Source organism: Simochromis diagramma, unplaced genomic scaffold, assembly GCF_900408965.1.
Source record: "Simochromis diagramma unplaced genomic scaffold, fSimDia1.1 OVJJ01000487.1, whole genome shotgun sequence".
Lineage (NCBI taxonomy): Eukaryota > Metazoa > Chordata > Actinopteri > Cichliformes > Cichlidae > Simochromis > Simochromis diagramma.
This window is the reverse complement of record NW_024387305.1, coordinates 4,736,974-4,755,595: the sequence shown is the minus strand read 5'-3', so window position 1 is coordinate 4,755,595 and position 18,622 is coordinate 4,736,974. Positions and strand designations below refer to the sequence as shown.

Below are 18,622 nucleotides of genomic sequence, written 5' to 3'. Positions count from 1 at the left end.
CCCCTCTCTGTGTGTGTTATTAGCCCCTCTCTTTTTGTTCTCCTGCCCGCCCCTTAATCTCCGGGTTCTTCCTTACTCCACGTTGTAATGTCATCTCATTTACAGAATTGGTTAATTTTCTAACTAGGCCACGAATGCCTTTAAACAGACGCCATGGCCCAACAACAGCACGACCTGTTAATCATCAAAAACACCCGTATAAATAAACGAATGACACCAAGGAAACGAAAGAAGAGGGAGGAAAACACACTCATTGTTAACTGACAATATATAGGATGAAGCGTATTACACATACCGGGAAACAAAAGTTTCATTAAAAATCATAATAATAACTGATGTTTGTTTACCACTCTGGCTTGTTTATTTATTTGTTTATTATTAATATTAATTTGATCCAAAACTATTTCTCACAAAATAAGAGCACATTGGGTGCTTTAGTAAGTACGTTCACTTAAAGAAGTAAAAATCAGTTTTCACGTGCTTTTCTTGTGATACAAAATTTAATTTTAGGGCTAACCTGGACTTCATGGTATGGCAAAGGAAATACTGTACACTAGTGTTTTTTTCTTGGTGTTTTTTCAATTATTTACAGAGGAAGACTTTGGATTTTGTCACTGATTGCCTGCAAATATGGGAGTTTGAACTCAATTCCAACACGTTGTCCTATTACTACAATGCACTATTACATTTAGGTATATACTAATATTCTTTGTGGAGTATGAAATATGAGTGAAAGTAACAACTTTACTATTTTCTTTTTTATTCATCTTTCTTTATCTACCTTCCCATATTTTTATATATGTTCTAATTTAATTTTAATTTTATTGAGTGACTGTGTCTTCTTGTTCACTGAGAGAGCTCCACCTCTACAATGACAGATAAGATTCTGATTCCTTCCTTCCTTCCTTCCTTCCTTCCTTCCTTCCTTCCTTCCTTCCTTCCTTCCTCCCTTCACTGTGGAACCATAGGCCAGTGAGTTTAAATCCAGGCCTGTAATTATTTCCCTCTTCTACCTGCACATTCTCCCTATAATTTAAACCCACATAAATGCATGTTCCGTTTTTAAGCATATATGCAACAGATTTTTGCATAAAGGCTATTAATATGAAAATTCAATGCTTAGATAGCAGTTACAATACCAGGGTGAATGAGTCTGTGTGTATGTGTTAGATCTTAGGGGTCATTTGTATCTGGGTATGCATGGAGGGGCAGTTTGTTAACCCTAATCTTAACCCTTCAATCCAACCAGATTTTATACTGTTTTACACATTGAGGTGTTAGTTTTATTGTGATAAAACCTGCGGTAATTTTTCAAATTGTTATTATTTTAAAGGGACCATTCAACCCCAAATGGCCTGCAGCACTGTTATTCATGCTGCTTTTTTCTTTGATGTAAGCATTTTTATGATACAATATACCTGGATGGCTTATGCTGCACAAATGGATGTGACAAACATAAAAATGAGAGATTTGGAAAAATATAACATCAGTTTGTCCTGAAAAGACACTGAGTTTAATGTAGAATCTGCTTTGTTTCTAACTGCAAGCACTGACTTTAGCATTAATATACATTTCTCCTGGATGTAGTAGTAATTGATTTTTACTATTCTTTATTATTTTTTTTAAAGCTTTACATAAATTCTATATTCATTAAGCTTTTGATTGCATTATATTTGATCATTGCACTAAGATTTTTGGAATAATTACTGTTATTGCAAAACCCTAAAGTGAAATAATCTCACTACTCATGGCAGTAAGGCAGAATTTTATTCTCACAGACTAAAAATGATCATAAAATTGTTTTGTCTGCATTTTTATTTCTCTATACAGGAAGTGGAATCTGCATAGGAGCTTTTTCTATTATCCCACAAAACCCGTTGTTCTCATCCTCACCATTTTTCATCTACCGTTACGTCAGCCCTGCTTTGTATCAGACACACAGCCACTTCCAAGCCACTTTCACACTCGTGTCCCTTCCCCCTGCTTTATCTGAATCCACACATGTACACCAGTTACACACACACACACACACATCATCACCACCACCACCATTACCATGCAGGGGAAACAGCGGCCTTGAACTTGTCTGGCTCCTCCCCCTCCCACCACCAGTCCTCATTTAGAACCACCAACCCCCAACACACTCCTCCATTTCTCTAGCTGCCTCTGCATGCAGGCATTCCCCTGGCAACTGTGGTGTGGTGGTGTCTGCCTAGCAACCCTTCTACTCCATCTTATATGGCTTATGGTATGGGTGGAGTGGTGGTGGTGGGGGGCGGTAGCAGTCTAATCACAGACAAAAGATCTCATAAGTATGTTGTGGTTTTGTTGGGGAGAAAGCGAGAGAAGCGGGACCTAAAGGATGGGTCTCTGCAGCTGCACAGGTCTGCAGAGAGATAACCTCATATTTCAGCTTTAAGCCACAGTTTTTGAGGTCAATATGACTGTTATTAGTACTGTTACTGTTTGGTTTGGTCCTTACTCAATCACAACTCCACTTACCAATTTTTGCTGGTCTATTGTTGTCTTAATTATGATCTCTTTAAAATCATATTTCTTAAATTGATTTATCTCTTGAATCCAATTTACTATTTTTGTTTTTTGGTTGTTTGGGGGGGGGGACAAGTCATATGCCACACCTCCCTTCCCTCACCTTAATAATTTCTATGTATTTATTCACTTATGTCTGTTTTCTAAATGATTTTGTGGCTGTAAACTCCATTATAGCTCATGCTTTGTGCAGCTCATTGTGTTTCCACCTGAAATGAAATGTGCTTTTAAAAAATGAGCAAGCAAATTTGTCTTGTTCAGTTTGTTTTCATTTTGTTTTCTTGCCTCATACTCGCACTGTGCTTTGTGGGGTGAAAGAAGTCAGTAAACAATGCTTTGCAAATCTTGTTGTTGTGCGTGTGCAGCATGTGTTACTGTAGTAAGCACAAAGGAGTAACACTGCTGTGAATGAATGGAATGACTGAATGAAAGTCATACAGCATGCTGCTAAAGACACTTGGCGCCACCTGGTGCTGGTAAAAAACAAACTAAAAGTGAAAATGGATTTTTCCAAGAATACAGAATTATGCCATTCAGTCATCTTCTGAGACAAAATGCAATCATTCATTTTATCTACAACTGCATTTCTGGCTCTGTGCTGTTCTCAGAGTGTGTTTTACTATTACATTTCATATGTCTGCGAGCTCATTTCTATTGTTTTCTTGTGTTACTAATGTATTCTGAACCTATATCCTTCACTTCCATGTGGGTCGTTCAGTCTCCACCGCAGCTGCTTCGAGGCTAAAAATAGCTTTTCTGCTGCTGACGTGATAGATGACTCATGCAGTGTCACACTGCTCTCCCTGCATTCACCCCTCTCTCCCCAGCACTGTCCCACACACTCCACTGTCCATTTTTTTCAGTATCCTTAACTCAGTGCAAATGGATCAACAGTGAGGTGGTGTTTACAGTTTTAAAGTCTTTGTTGAAGGAGGAAAGGCCATAAACAAAACTGAAATGATATTAGTTTATAGAAAGAAGAAAACTTTGGTTGTTACACCCCTCTGCAGCCCCTAATCTCTTTGCATTGGCAATGCAAGAGTCTTCAGCTGCAGCTAATTGACTACACCCAGTCAGGTGTGGATAAAGGCATACCTGAGGCAGGCTTTCATGGAGCCTCACTAGTCTTTGTCTTAGTGGTACTAGCTTTTTAGCTAACTTGTTATGTTATTTAAAATAAAATCTCGTCTCTGTGAAATTCTGGTGTTAGTCTCCATATTTATGTTGCGGCTTTTGAGCCGGATTGCAACATTCAAAGTCTGGCACAGTGGACCCTACACAGGTCCAGTGCCACACCATAGCTCCTGTTGTGCCCAGCATTAGTGCCAGATGTGGCTTAAAAATCATTTTCTTAAAAATATCTGTCATTCAGAAAAATGCAACACAGTCATTCACTGTTAAACTATGATCAGTCTAAATTTATTTGGAGTTTTCAGTGTTTGTGATTGTGCATATGCAGGCCGATAGGTTGTCCAAACAACATTTAAGTTGACTGTCTAAGGTAGCCAAAGATAAAGACAATTAAATATCAATTAAAGACAATTAAATTATTAAATACCTTCAAATAAACCCTTAAAAACCCCTTTAAGGTGTGTTGAGGGTTAAGCCTTGGTTTTAGTATTAAAAGCCAACTTTTAGGTTAGGATTAATGTAAGAATTTGACACTTATTTGTGATGATTATTAAACAGATGGGGATGTGTGTGAGTGCAAAACCAAATGCAGATTGTTTGTGATTTTAAATTGTAGTAAAAAAAAAAAAAAAAATTGCAATTTCTTATCATGAAAAATGCTCACAGTGGTTTACATAAAGCAGGATTTTATTTCCACACAGTTGAGTGCACTCACAGTTTTGAAAAGTAACATCGAGGTTACGATAGTGAATGGCACAAAAACCACAGTACACTCCAAAACGTCATGTGAATAACAGCTTAATTTTACACACAAAATAAGTGCCAGGTGTCTCGAAATATGACGAGATTGAAGATGAGGTTGAATCTGATGAGAAAGAGGTTTTTGCAGATGATGGACACATTCCTGTGTTTCAGTCCAGTATATACAGTGTTGCGTATACGTGATGACTTTCTTTAATTCTGCTCCTGCTGTATTGTTCATCACTGGAGCAAACAGGCCACTAAAAAAATGTCATGCCATTTCAGAGGTAGCTGCTTATGCTCATCCCACTCTGGGAAAATGAGTTTGATTATTTGGGGAAATATGGTGTGGATCTGACCGTCCCCTCATCTGGTTTTAGGCCATCTTAGGAAGCAGCTGTTGAGACAGGAGCTTCTTGAGCTGAGCCACTTCCTGGGACAAACTGCTGATCTGCGACCTGAGGCTGTTGTCCTCTGCTGGATATCTGTGGTCGCTTGAATTCTGCGGAAAAGATGAGTTATTATATCCTGAAGGTGAACCCTGATACTGCACACCCCAGGCATCCTCTCTAGACCAAGAAGCCTGGCTCTCCACCTGGCCGTCCCACCCTACTTGCTGGTGGTTTCTCATTTGGATGTTTGGTCCCACCATGGCTATAGGCAGGCCACTATTCCTGCTGTCAGGTGATGCAGAAATTTCCCCTCCATTGCTGCCTCCCCCAGGGCTTTTGAAACGAAGCTTGTGTGGAAGACTCCTCAAACCCTCCGATGAGTCTTGCCTGCTTAAATACTGACTCTCACAGCACTGCTGCTCCTCCGTCACATCCCTCGGAGAAGGCCTGCCACTCTCACCCAGTGTGTCATCAAAAAACACAGGGCTACCCACGTTTGAGCCACATGAGGTCACAACCCCAGTCTCCTGCGATCCACTATGACTCAACTCAGCTGTTCTTGCACCATAGATGGCGCCCTGCTGCGGAGCCTGAGAGAGGATCTGGTGAGTGTTGGCACTGGCCTGTGTGCCGACATATGGGGAGCCATCGGTGTGAGCCTGGTAGTGATTTGTTGATCTGGGGGTGGGATGAGGACAGAAGGGCGCAGTCAACGGTAGGATGGACACATTAGAGGGGTCCTTAACAAGCCCAAAGCGAAACTTGAGGGCCAACAGCTCGGCCCTGAGGCGGGCGTTCTCCTCCAGCAGACCCATCACCCGCCTCTCCAGCACCATGTCATTCACTCTCCGCTTTTCTCTGGAGCGTCTAGCTGCCTCGTTGTTTTTTTTCCTCTTGTCCCAGTAGCCATCATCTTTTTTCTCATTAGGGATGAACTCCCGTTTGCGACGTGCATTATTACCGCTGTCTTCGTCACAGCTGTTGCCAGCCATGGCTTCAGCGTTGTTAAAGCTGTCTTTGCGTTTGAAGGCAAACGTGTGACCCAGGAGGCTTCGGGCCAGCTGACTCGTGGAGGTCAGGATGGAAACAGCCTCCTCGGTGAAGGAGCCGGTTTCCCCCTGAGGCCTGGACCCCACACCCAGCAGAGAGGGCACCGACAGATCCTGGATGACGCCTCCCACAGTCTGACCCGTCATGTTCACTCACTCCTGACTGCAAGGAGCTGTAGGGCTGGCAGCTCCCGGTGAAATATGCTGTAATGGCTCCACCTAGAGGAGAGAAAAAAAAGAATCCACGTGGTGAGATGAAAATTTGTAATGTAAAATTTAAACTGATTGTCAAATTAATGTTAGCAGGAAAATATTTTTAAATACAAGATTTAAAGGGAAAAGCTTTCAAAATGAATAATTACAAACGTAAAAGCTGGATGAATCTTCCTTCACTTAAACTTAGAAATACCAGATGTCTTATTTGATTCTGTCCAAAATTATACATGAAAACTTTGATTTACTGCCATCAAATGGCCATAAATGTGTAATGGGTCATTTAGTTCTTCATGTTTACCCCACACAGAATAATAAAATATAGCACACGTATCTTAACAGGTTTAAAATAATGACTGTAAAGGTTACTTTAAAAGCCGCAAATGTATATTACTTACAAATCAAGCAGCTGCAAACTGATAAAAACCTTCTGGCTCGGAGAGGAGACTGCAAATCTCTGCCGGTCATTCAGACGTTTCCGCTCCTCAACACACCGCATCTCCCTGCCGTTCCTTCCCCCGCTCACTGGTTCAGCCGGGGTCGGAACCTCACCCCGGGTAACACACTCCTCCTCCTCGTTCTCTTCACCCTCCTCCTCCTCCTAACGGGAAGCCAGCCGAGTCAAAACAGACAGGCAGGGGGGAAAATAAGTCTGATGGGCTTGTTAAATTTATACTTCCACGGCAGCTGTGATCTGCGGCGCTTTTAACTCTCGTGTGACGTGTCTGACTGACACGCAGAGATGGGACTCCGATCATAACTGACACATCTGAGGTTACTAGAGGACAAAAAAGGAGGACAAATTAAAGCGTCATCATCAGAAACACATTTACGATGATGTACGGCCTTAATAAGACAGAAGCTCTACGTTCAAGCTTTAAGTACTTCAATTATAGTTTAATTTATCTCACCGAGTAATATTGAGGGGGCGTGGTTAATGGCTTGTACTGCAACCAGCCACCAGGGGGCGAATAAGATTTTTGGCTTCATGTTTGAACAGAAATAAGATGAAATGTCGAAATGTTTTTAAAGTATAAGTAAAACTTCTCATATTCAATTAAAATACGTTTGGTTCTGATAAGTTTCATCATGATTATTGATAAAAGAGTTTGAGACAGTTTGGAGTTTCTTTTTATGGGCTTAATTTTTGTAAAGTACCTTTCTATAAGTATCAAGTTGATCACCATGGGTCACTTGACATCGTCTAACATTTTGATTTTAGGCATGAAATATGCACTTGGATTAATAATGTGGAATGATGTCCTTCTTTTTACTCACAGACTGTATATAAAATATCGATGTAGTTTCCGGGCCTGAAAAGTAGCAGACATACCTTAAATTAGAATTTTTTTTCTCCTCCCAGGAGGGTCCAGTTGTTCAGAAGTTTACCAGAATTTATCAGACATATTTTTTTATTAAGCTTCAGCAGATACAGCAGTAAATCCCACACCATTCCTTTTTCCTCATATTTTTGGTCCCCTCAAACCTCCAACTAAACAAGGTAAATGGCTTCCCCTATGGGACCCTGGTTTTGCTGAAGACCCCTTCCTGTTTAAAAGGCATTCTCCTTTCCCACTCTTGCCAGGTGCTTTGTCATAGGGGACTGACTGAACTTTGATGTTTTCTTTCTAAAAGTGTCTTTAACCTACTAAAGCAATATTTAGATAACTGTTGTTAAGAACTGGCACTATATAAATTTATGAATCAATCACAGTCAGCAGGATTCCTCTAACAGATTAAAATGATACACTCCAACAGCTTTGACCTTTGGAGGCACACAACATCTAAAAGTGTCTTGTTCAAGGGGATAGCAGCAGATCCTTTAAGTCCTGTAACCAGTGGCCGACATACTATACATAGATGTTTGATCTGATTGAATCGAGGTCTGTGGTTTCTCTTTGGCATGTTTAGACCATGCTTAATCAATTTTGCAATGTCACATTGTCCTGCTGAAAGAGACCACTGGGAATAATGTCACTATGAAGGGCTGTAAGGTCGTACAAAACCATGTTAAAGAAATTTCACCAATTAGAGAGGGCACCAAAAAGCTGAAGACCAATTTAAATGTGTTTTTACTAATAGGATGTGACAGTAGGTTGAAAAATAACATAGTCAGTGGAATAAATAAACAGTAATCCACAAAAACAGTGGACTAAACGGGGGGGGGGGGGGGGTCAGTCAGGACAATTAGCAGACAAATAGGAAGCATAACAAACGCAGGACAGAAAGAAAGAGAAACCTTCAAAATAAATCAGGAGATAACCAAAGGCGACTGAACAAGTACAAGATAAGGAAACACACTGAACATGTAGAGAAGAAGACTTACAGTAAACATTAAGACAAAGACTAAGCAACACTGGATGATACACAGCGGCACAGAGAGAAGAGCAGATAGGGAAACACTGAGGGAACTTTAACTACTACCAACAGAAACCAAAACATGAACCAAAACATGGGATACAAAGCTGAAACTCATTACTGGAACAACCACATACTAAAACAGGAATTAAAGACTCAAAGATGTCACTAGAAACAAAACTTGCATTTTACCAGAGTAAAGAAATCAAAATAGAAACCCAGAAATCCAGCAACCACAAAAAATGAAAATTTCAAACACTTGGAGTGACAAAACACCACAGAAGCCCAACTCAAACATATTAACCAAGAATAATAAAAAAATAAAACAGTAAAAACCTGAGGCCAGTGACCTTGTCATCATATTACCTCCATAAGCTTGTTCTCGTCACATAACACTTCCTGTTTCTACTATTTCACCAAGTAAATTATGTTCCCAGTGACCCACATCATGTAAAAGCCTCTCAGACTAGGCCACCTTGTTCATGGTACCCTGGTCCAACGTCATGCCAGGAAACACCTCAAAAGACCCGAGAGTCTCTGACAAAGAGACTGAATTAAAATGTTTCTAACAGAATAACTGGAACTATTGCTGTGCCTCAGGGGTAGAGTGGATTGTCTGCTAATCAATCAATAATCACTAATCAGACAGGTTTAAAGGAACACTGTTTGTACAGATGGCAGCTTAGACACATTGTCAGTGGAGAGCTGTCAGACTTTTATCTTCACACACTCGACTCATGTCCAACCCCCGTGCTACAGCACAGTTCTGCTCTCTTGTTCTAAAGCCGCTTGGAGGCTTTCTCCAAGTTTCAAGAGCAACGCTTGCTCTAAATACACAGATGTTAAAACTAAGTGCTGCTGTGGATAAAGTCAGTGAGAAAGTATGAAAGTGTTTGAGATATTGAACGCCAGTCTACCCCTGATTCCCATCGGTGTGGGTGGGTGTGTGCAATGCTTAAAGTGCACATAAAATAGCACCGTATGAATGTGTGCGATTGGGTTATGCGCTTTGGGTGGTCAATAACATTAGAAAATGTCCTAAAAATTTAGTACCCATCTGTAGATAAACACTCTTTAATATGGCAAAAAACTTGTATAGTTTACTACTCCTTATTCTTTGCATCCCTGGGCTATGAGTCATAGACTCCTAGGAGTCCCCAGACCCCACTTTGGAAACCATTTCTGTAGTTATCACAGTCTGGGCCTCATCAGAGGTGCTCTGATGTATCGAAGTCCTATTATATTCAGATAATGTTATTCACTCTACCTTTCAGGGGCTTTAAGTGTTGAATACTGTATGTTCTACAACAACATCAATTTTACCCTTATAGCTGCGCCTGGAAGTGCTGCTTTAGAAATCTCCGAAACTGCATGTCATTTATCAAGTAAACAAAATATTTAATTTAACTTGATAGTTTAGGTTTCCATAAAGGCCTCTCAAAAATAAGAATTGGAATGGCTGTGTAACCTAGAAGATATAACTAAGGATAAATATTTGTTATGGAAGCTTAGGGAGAAAAGCAGATTTTCATTAACTGCTTTGTTTCGTCTAATTATATTTTTACATGAGGTCATAAGGTTTGCCAAAGCCTGTGCGGGCAGTGCTCGTGGTTGCTTAAGTTGTCCTCATTTGCTCTTTCCAAGTAAGCACCACTAACGGGCAGTTCAAGGTACACAGAAACATGGGAAAAAAATACTGTGCACATGCTTTTTTTTGTGTCTCTTACATTCAAATGAGCACATAGACAATATGATTCTGTTTTTCTTTCCATTACAACATCAGGTTATTAGGCAGCATAGTTGTGTAATGTAGCTCACCATGTATGTTTTCTCTCTTTCAGGACTATAGCCTTGCTGTGTTAAGAACAAGAGAAGCTAATCACAGAGTTACTACACCTATGAGCTAATCTGTAAATTATTTAATCCTGTTAATGAAAAATGTAAAGACATCTTTATGGAGACTGTGCCCTGAAAGCTAGTGTAAATGGAGAAGCAAGCTGTTGCATAATACTCAGAGAAAGTGCATGTGAGGACTGTGCCATGCTGAAAGTTCAGTTGGGGTGAGTTTTTGCAGAAAAAAGGAACACTGTTCCATAAGCGTTGTGCCACAGTGATACTTCCTCCTTGCACATGGGACTTCTTCACACTGAACCTCTCCTTTTTCTGTGTCGGCCTCTTTAGTTTCCATTAAACAAGGCAATACTTTTCATTTAATTTATGCAGATCTACGCTGGGTGTCAAAGACTCGGCCCAGAGCCAGAAACGACTGGTCAAAGGGTTCAATCAAGGCAAAAGTTGGATATGTAAAATGGGAAAAGAGCAGTGCATGAGAGCATCATTTTTCACTGTATTTGGCACAAAGAAGCATCATGTTACAACATCACATCAAGTCATGGGAACTGTTGTCCAAATTTCATAATTTCATCCAAGCCAGAGGCCTGAATTATTGTTAGTTTTGAAGTTTTCTCACAGACATAAATATGACCTATGTCCTGTTATACCACATCAAAGCAAGGTAGTCAGGCCAAGGAGTTGTGTCAGTGTTTGTGTTTCTTTGTAATATACACTGACTGAATATGGAAAGACTGAGACATACAGCTGGCAATGCATTTATTTTTCTTAAGATTTCTCATGCTGCTGACATGTTTTGTAAATGAAAAAGCAGTACTTGTATTCCTTTACTATAAAATCAATGCAAAAACTGAGTGGTGTTTATTTCTCATAGGGTATTATGCAACGCAGCAACTGGATGTTCCACTTTATGTAGGACTGTACAGCACTTTTTATCCCTTGTCCCACTGTCCCAAATATTGAGACAATGTTCCACATTCTGTTTAGCATGAAGACAGACACTGAATGACTTTAATGAGAGGATGCTATCATGGTTCTCAGGCAGGTTGACAGACCATCATTGTACACTATCTGCACAATGTACAATATGGAAAAATGCAGGTCACCACATTGCTTCGGTGACGTTACTAAACAAAATAGCAACTTAAAGAGTTCACAGCATTTTTATCCATCCATCCATTTGCTTCTGTTTATCCTATTTCAGAGTCACGGGGGGTGCTGAAGCCTATCCCACCTGTCTTAGGGTGAGAAGCAGGGTCTCCCTGGACAGGTCGCCAGTCTGTCGCAGGGCAAACACATATACACAGGCAGCCATTCACACTGACATTCACACCTATGGGCAATTTAGAGTTTCCATGTCTTTGGACTGTGGGAGGAAGCTGGGGGACCTGGGGAGAGCCCACGCAGCTCCATACAGAAAGACCCTGGCCTGATGGTGGAATTGAACTCAGGCATTTTTATTTTGTGGAAATACTTTCAAAAGTATTAGAAGAAGATTATTGCACAAAACTAAAATTTACTTTCCTTTAATAGTGTTTATATTTACTTAGTGTAGTAAAGTTTCTTGTTGTATTTACCCATTTCCTCACTCTCTCACGCCTCACTCACTGTCTTGACTTTCTCATCACTGATTGGTTTCTGAGTTTCTTTGTACCTTAATTGAACTCAACTGGCACACATTATATATGGACTGTGCTTCCTGTTACCCACTCTTTTCACTCCCACAGTGGGTGACAGCTGAGGTGAGTTTGATTTGTTTTTCTGAGTTTAAACCTTTAAGTTAATTAGTTAACGTCCAACTTTGTTTTGTCTTTCAGAGTTTAGCAGCCCCTGTGTGTCTTTAAGTTAAAGTGAAATAAAGACAATCCCACTGCACAATCATTGATGGCTGTTTTCTTTGCCATGGTGACAATAACTTTATCTTACCTTCGAGCTTTCTAATAACACTTGGTAAGGTTGCATTCAAATAAAACATGACCTTTACACGTCAAATGCCTGTCAGCATTTTTAATGTGTCCAGCATTGTCAAAACCAAACATACTTTTTGCCCCATACTCCATTTGCAAGGTCCGGTCACCCTATTATGTAACAGGTTTGCTGTTCCCCGCTTGAGAGAAATGTGGACTCATGAACTAAAATTCACTATTTGGGGGTTTTTTTCATCAAAAGTTTGGTGACAACAGTGTGACTGTGGAAATGTTTCTACGAACTTTACAGAGCAAATACGATCCAGGGGTGCATGCTGCAACGTACCGTGGAGGTTTTGGAGGCTGGAGCAAAAAAATTGAGCTGAATGAGCAGCAAACTGTAAATAAGGTTAAATGATGGATGTGCAGCACTCTTTCCCTATGTTAGAGCAGCAAGTCTGCATGCTGGTATGTTAACTGGCTCCTGAGGGATTCTGGAAATGTTATATCATGTTAAACCTGGTGGTGGTTCTAGATGAAATAAAAGGGGTCACAAGCATTACTATAATTCACACAGAAGGGGAGCTGAACATGAGTGTCAAAGTCCATGGTAGTCTTCCCAGCAGGTATTGGTACATTTCCATGTAGGCCTGAGGTACAGCTCTGCCATCACAAGAGTCATGATGGATATAGAATCTGTAATGTAAACTGTTTCCAATTTAAATGGAGCTTTTTGGAGAAATGTCCAAAGTTAAGTGTCCTTTAGAATTAATTCAGCACTTTGTGTTCTGCATTTTCAAAACAGCTGGATTCTTCAGTACCAAATGGATTTGCTTTAACTCTCTCATGTCTGCCAGAACAAAGTAATTTCCAATAAAGAGGAGAGTTTATAATCACAGACTGTGTAGGTGTGCATACACACTCACCTCTGAACACCTGCTCTGATCCACCACGACTCTTACCGTGTCCCTGTGTATTGAACTAAAGATTAAAGTCATAACATCAACCAGCATCAGTGGACATGCTTCGTTGGCGACGTGTCCACTCTGCACCGGGGATTATGTAACCGAAATATTGTGCAAAATATCAACGCGCGTAATAACATTTTGAGTCCTCATTTGAACCTTGTAAACCACCTGATCTAGCATCACAGAGTTCACCAGTATAAATTTACTCATAAAAATGTCAGCGTTAGAAACCAGTAACACATGTCCACTCTTAGCAAAGAGTGTAGGCTTCCAGAATCTTACAGTATTGATTCTAAAATACTTTTACTTTGATACAAAATCTTATAGTCTTGGGTCATCTTCTATCTTATAGTTTGACGACCCCTGCCAAATCATAAGCTACTAAATACTTTAGCTTTTGCAGTTCATGCTCTCAAACTCCAGAACAGCCTACCTCAAAATCTTAAGGAAGCAAACTCTGACAGCAATTTCAAGATAACCCTTTTTTATTCTGACATTTAAATACCATTTTAACTTAATAATACTACTGTACTGATAAGAATCGTCCCCATTCAGGAACATGGCAGATGCAGAGAACAGTTTTGTTTAAAGGTCTGTCAGCTTGATATGTTTTTATGCCTGTGATGCCCTTTTAACCTCCACATGTGACATTGGGGTATAAAAATAAATTGAAGTGAACTGAAATCACATAGCTGGTTAGCACATTTACACTATTATGTATACTGTAAGTAACCAGCAGTATGTAAAAGCAGTAAAAAAAAAAAAAAGCTAATAAAAATTACATTTATTTCCTCTTCAAAAGCATGTTAAAAAAATGAATAAGGGGCATATGAAGCTTTCTGAGAAAACTAGAGTTTTGCATTACAATCATTAAGTGCAGAATAAATAATCTGGGATGCTTTTAGTTACCGATTTCTCCAAAAGAACAAGTATGCTGTATTTAACAAACTCATCTGGTGACCTTTTTATTTTACATGTAATGTTTTACTGTTGGTTTTAAGTTTCAAAACTTATTGTTGTTTGACCAGAAACCAGGGACCTGCACGGAGGCACAGTGGAAGATAAGGATTATTATAAACTGTGAATCATGCAAAGCTACCCTGGAGTTGGAAACAACTGTAACAGGTCAATGAAAAGTCTAAAGACTAAAAGAGGATCATTTTGCCTCTGCTGCGGCCATTTTTATTGTAATTATGAGTCTCCTGGTTTTATCGAGTTGCCATACTAAATGCATGTATTAAAATTTTAAAACAGGCAGTTCATTATGTCAGCGAAGCCTCCCTGTTGCATATGCATTCATGTGTACGCAAAGCCTCATTAGCTCTTTGAAAAACAAAGGTACAAAGTAATTGACTGCCGGTGCACAGAGTGTTCTGTGGCCTTGTTTGACTCTGTGTGTGTATGCTCAAGTTCAAATCAGGCGGATAACCCCCACCCCCGCTCCGTCTTTCTCCCTCTTCCCTCTCCCAGCTTTTCCTTTGATTCATTTGGACTCGCAGTCCCTCTCAACAGTCTCAGTGCTGCAGCGGCTTTCAGCGCTCTAATCCTCATCCTGCTCTCGGACAGCAGGCCAAGATTCTCATTATGTGAGGTTGTGTAACTGCAGACAAAGAGTAAATAATTCCACACATTCATACTGGCTTAAAATAATCAAACTGAATTCGATGAGAGAGAGAACAAACGCACTGAGTGGGACTACTTTGTCATCATTTAGAAATCCTTATATTATATACCATACGGACAGTTACCAGTCCAAAATCATGCTACATTTTTTTCATAAAAAATACAGATGTTGTAGAGGCCTGAAATAGCGGGGTTTAATAATGCAGAGAAAATCCATTTATAAAATGCTCATTGGAGAAGCAGTTATCCTAAAATATTAATTCTATAATATACTGTGTGTATATTGCATGTGAGAATGTTTCCACGTGTTTATTTTAGTGATATGAAGGGTTGCAGTACAGTTGATCTGCAGAGTTCAGACAGCGTTACTATTCAGATGATGTGTTTTACCTTTCCAACACTGCAATTCAGTTGCAATTTAGTGTTTAAGTGTCTGAAAATGTCCCAATTTTTCTTGACTTCTGACCGCACATTTTCAAGGAAGCTGAATCTGAGAATCTGTGCAATAGAGTCTAGAGCAGCTGTCTAAGGAGTTTATAATTTTGAGTCTTAATACATTAAGACTCAAACTCCTTAAAAGCTGCCCAATATTTAAAGCAATATAAAAGGATGTAAACTATGAAAAAAGCTTAATTAAATATATTAAATGCAATTAATGAAGTATACAATATTTAGATGTGAGAGGGAAATCAAGTAAAACAGGTATAGAGAAAGTATTTGTTTTTCTGGTTTGAGTTCTAAAGTTACATTTTGATTCTTGTTAAAATATAACTGTCAGTACTTCCAGATGTGAGCTTGCTTATCTGGAAACTACCCTGTTTCCTTCTCCCTCTCCTTAACTTGATTAAATAAGTGACTGAAATGACGTATCTTGTTAGGGGGGGGAAACAACAAGAAAGAGGAGGATTTAATTATGCTTCTGTCGTCAGTAAACCTTCTTCCACTGCAGCATTCAAATTGTTTTCTGTGGTTCATGTGGGTGGTGGGGAGGAAGAAAATATCCTTCTTTATATAAAACAATCAAATCAAATTATTTAATGAGTCTTTTCCATTAATGACCTGGCATTGGGGATTTAGAAAAAAATGTGGTGGAATAAGCTTAAAGAATCAAATGCACTGAAAAACATTACATTACCGTCATTGTTTATGCCACATGGTGTTTAAGCCTTGGCCTGGTCACATGCATTATAATAATGTCTTTGTTTAGTACACTCTTGTCATGCTCAGAGATAAGATCACTCCAATCAAGGGGTTAGCTATAACATTATGTAACCATGAAAGGAGGAAGTAGAACATGGAAGTAGAAAGCAGATTTGTTTCAGAGTTTGTTTGTTCTTTTAGGGCACTACAGGCCAGAGCCTCTATCCTCATGTCACCTCTAAATCCCAAATCACTTACCCTTGAACGCTGCACTAAAATAGACTGCAGATGGAGCCTCATGACCATCACTAACATATTTGTGATTTATCTGATGATGTGGAACATCTTTTGTATGAGTGAAGAACAGATTATTATTAGCTCTAAAATTATCATGATTGCTTGAGGGCAGTGTGTGAGTAAGTGTATGAGCCCTTGATTATGTAATGACATACGGTCAAGGCCAAAAGAGGCCTTTTTAATATTGGTCATATTTTATATGTTAATGAAGCTGTGGTCACTAGTTTAGATGCACTTATCATGGGCATGGATGAGATGGTAATTTGGGGCTTTGAATTATTTAATTGTTCTTTCACAACTTAAAAAAGGGTGCAAAAGTTTGAATTTATGCATATACATTCCTTCGAATACTTGGTTAAGTGTCCCTTAGCAAGCTGCACCATGGCCAGAATCTTTTTGGTTGCTGTCTGCAAGCTTGTGGCATAATTCTGGTTGGGTATTTGACCTGTGTCTTGGCAAAATTTCTAGAGTTCACTTAAATTGGTTTGTTTCTTGGTGCACATCTGGATGGAGGCAAGGCCATTCCACAAGCTTCATGTTAGCTTGCATTTTGAGTCCAGCCTGCCTCATTGGTTATGACAATTTTGATGCGTGTTTGGGATTATTGTCCTGTTAGAAAATCCAACTGTATCCAAGTTTGACTTTCTAGCTGTTGATTTGAGGTAAAGTTGAAGAATTTGGAGGTAGATCTCCTCTTTTATTATTTCATCAACTTTGTGCAATGAACCAGCACAACTGGCAGTAAAATAGCTCCAGAGCATGATGATGCCACCACCCAAGCTTGTTAGTTGGTGCATCATTTTTAGGTTTGAAAGCTTGACCTTGATCTTTCTGAAACATACCTAATGTCTTTGTGGACAAATGGTTCAACCTTTGTCTTATTTGTTGTCCATGTGGGCAGCTGCAAATTTCAGTTGAGCTTGAAGGTGTTCATTTTTAACAGGGGCTCCTACTTGGTTGAGACCCTTTCAGTCTCAATCCAGTAAGTGTATATATCTCAATGGATTTCTTCAGGCATAGGAATCTAGAATCGGCTTCCAGTAGTCCAGTTCCTTGGAACTGTTAGTATGCTTGACTATGATCCTGCTTTCCAGTTCCAGTTGCACTTGTGGTTCTTTGAGCTGATTTCAGTTTGTGTGTCTGAGGAGGTAAATAGTGTTTATGGACATTACTTTTATTTTTACTGCACAAAATGATGAGTAAAGTGCAAATTGCATCCAGTACATCAAGCACAACAGTCGCATTATGCTGCTAACATAACTTCACCTCGCTGCAAGCATCTACACCAGTGATGTCCAAACCTCTAGGCCTCGAGGGCCGGTGTCCTGCAGGTTTTAGATGTGTCCTTGATCCATCACAGCTGATTTAAATTGCTAAATTACCTCCTCAACATGTCTTGAAGTTCTCCAGAGGCCTGGTAATGAACTAATCATTTGATTCAGGTGTATAGACCCAGGGTGAGATCTAAAACTTGCAGGACACTGGCCCTCGAGGCCTGGAGTTGGCCAAGCCTGATCTACACAGACAGCATGCTAACACAAAGCTAGCCAAGAACCCAGCGCAGCCCCGGCACAGGAGCCAGACTCTGAACTTCAACAGATAACAAACAGATGAGCAGTCAGGCTGCAGCCTCTATTTCTACCTGAAAAATGTTCTGTACAATATATTACCTTTTTTGAGTAATGACCCCAATGGTGATCACAATAAAGAGGGGAAATACCTCCAACATGAACAAACATTTGACCCACAACATGTCATTAATTTGCATGAATGTCTTTGATATGCTGCTTAGCGATGGTGTTTACTATCAAAGTAAAGAGAATAAGAGAATCAATAATGAATCGGAATCACTAAATTCTTATCACTTCGCTTCTGTAGTTCTCATTGGCTCTGCTCATTTCATTTCTGACCTCATTCTGACCAAAATTTCAAATAATGCATTAAGTGTATCTGCAAGAAGTCTCCAAAATGCTCATCTCAAGAACACAGCTCTGGCTGTGTGCACAGAAGCCCCGCCGACCTGCTGTTCAAGCCTTCTGTTTTTTGGAAGGCAAAACAGGTTATGGTAGACCATGATAAACTGGGAGGACTGCACCAAGACTAAGCACAAGGTAAATAAGGTTTATTTTGAACTGTTGGTCATGCAAAGCTACCCTAATAGAGTCCAAGAACATAGTTATGGAACTGGAAATGAGCATATTAGGTCCCTTTTAAGGACTTTCTAGCTCTTAGATTAAAAGGCATCATTTACTATTAACTTCATGTAGCTATTTCAGGCTCTGATTAAGGCATTTATGTGTTGATGCATGTACTAGCTAGTTAACATCTCTGCTCAACATTCATTATGTTGTCCCCGATTAGCAGGATTAAGAACCCAGTTTTAGCCATGATAGCACATCAAA

The 18,622-nt window shown here is 39.7% G+C and overlaps 2 protein-coding genes across 2 annotated transcripts in view; one reads left to right on the top strand and one right to left on the bottom strand.

Moving 5' to 3' along the window:
- Positions 1 to 4,350: 4,350 nt before the first annotated feature.
- LOC120716799 (nuclear factor interleukin-3-regulated protein-like) lies at positions 4,351 to 11,635 on the bottom strand. Its single transcript, XM_040004424.1, has 2 exons — positions 6,475 to 11,635; positions 4,351 to 6,082 (listed from the first exon to the last, which is right to left on the bottom strand). Exon 2 carries the CDS (start codon positions 6,008 to 6,010, stop codon positions 4,799 to 4,801), a length of 1,212 nt encoding a protein of 403 aa, XP_039860358.1. The 5' UTR covers positions 6,011 to 6,082; positions 6,475 to 11,635; the 3' UTR covers positions 4,351 to 4,798.
- Positions 11,636 to 17,776: 6,141 nt separating this feature from the next.
- The window catches only part of cunh22orf23 (chromosome unknown C22orf23 homolog), an 11,978-nt gene continuing 11,132 nt past the window's right edge, over positions 17,777 to 18,622 (top strand). Inside the window, exon 1 of the mRNA XM_040004432.1 lies at positions 17,777 to 18,331. The gene's annotated coding sequence lies outside the window, so the exon portion shown is untranslated. The remainder of the gene's footprint in view (positions 18,332 to 18,622) is intronic.

Excerpts from the sequence above, each read along its gene's own strand:
- LOC120716799 (XM_040004424.1), bottom strand. The coding sequence starts at position 6,010 with ATGACGGGTCAGACTGTGGGAGGCGTCATCCAGGATCTGTCGGTGCCC.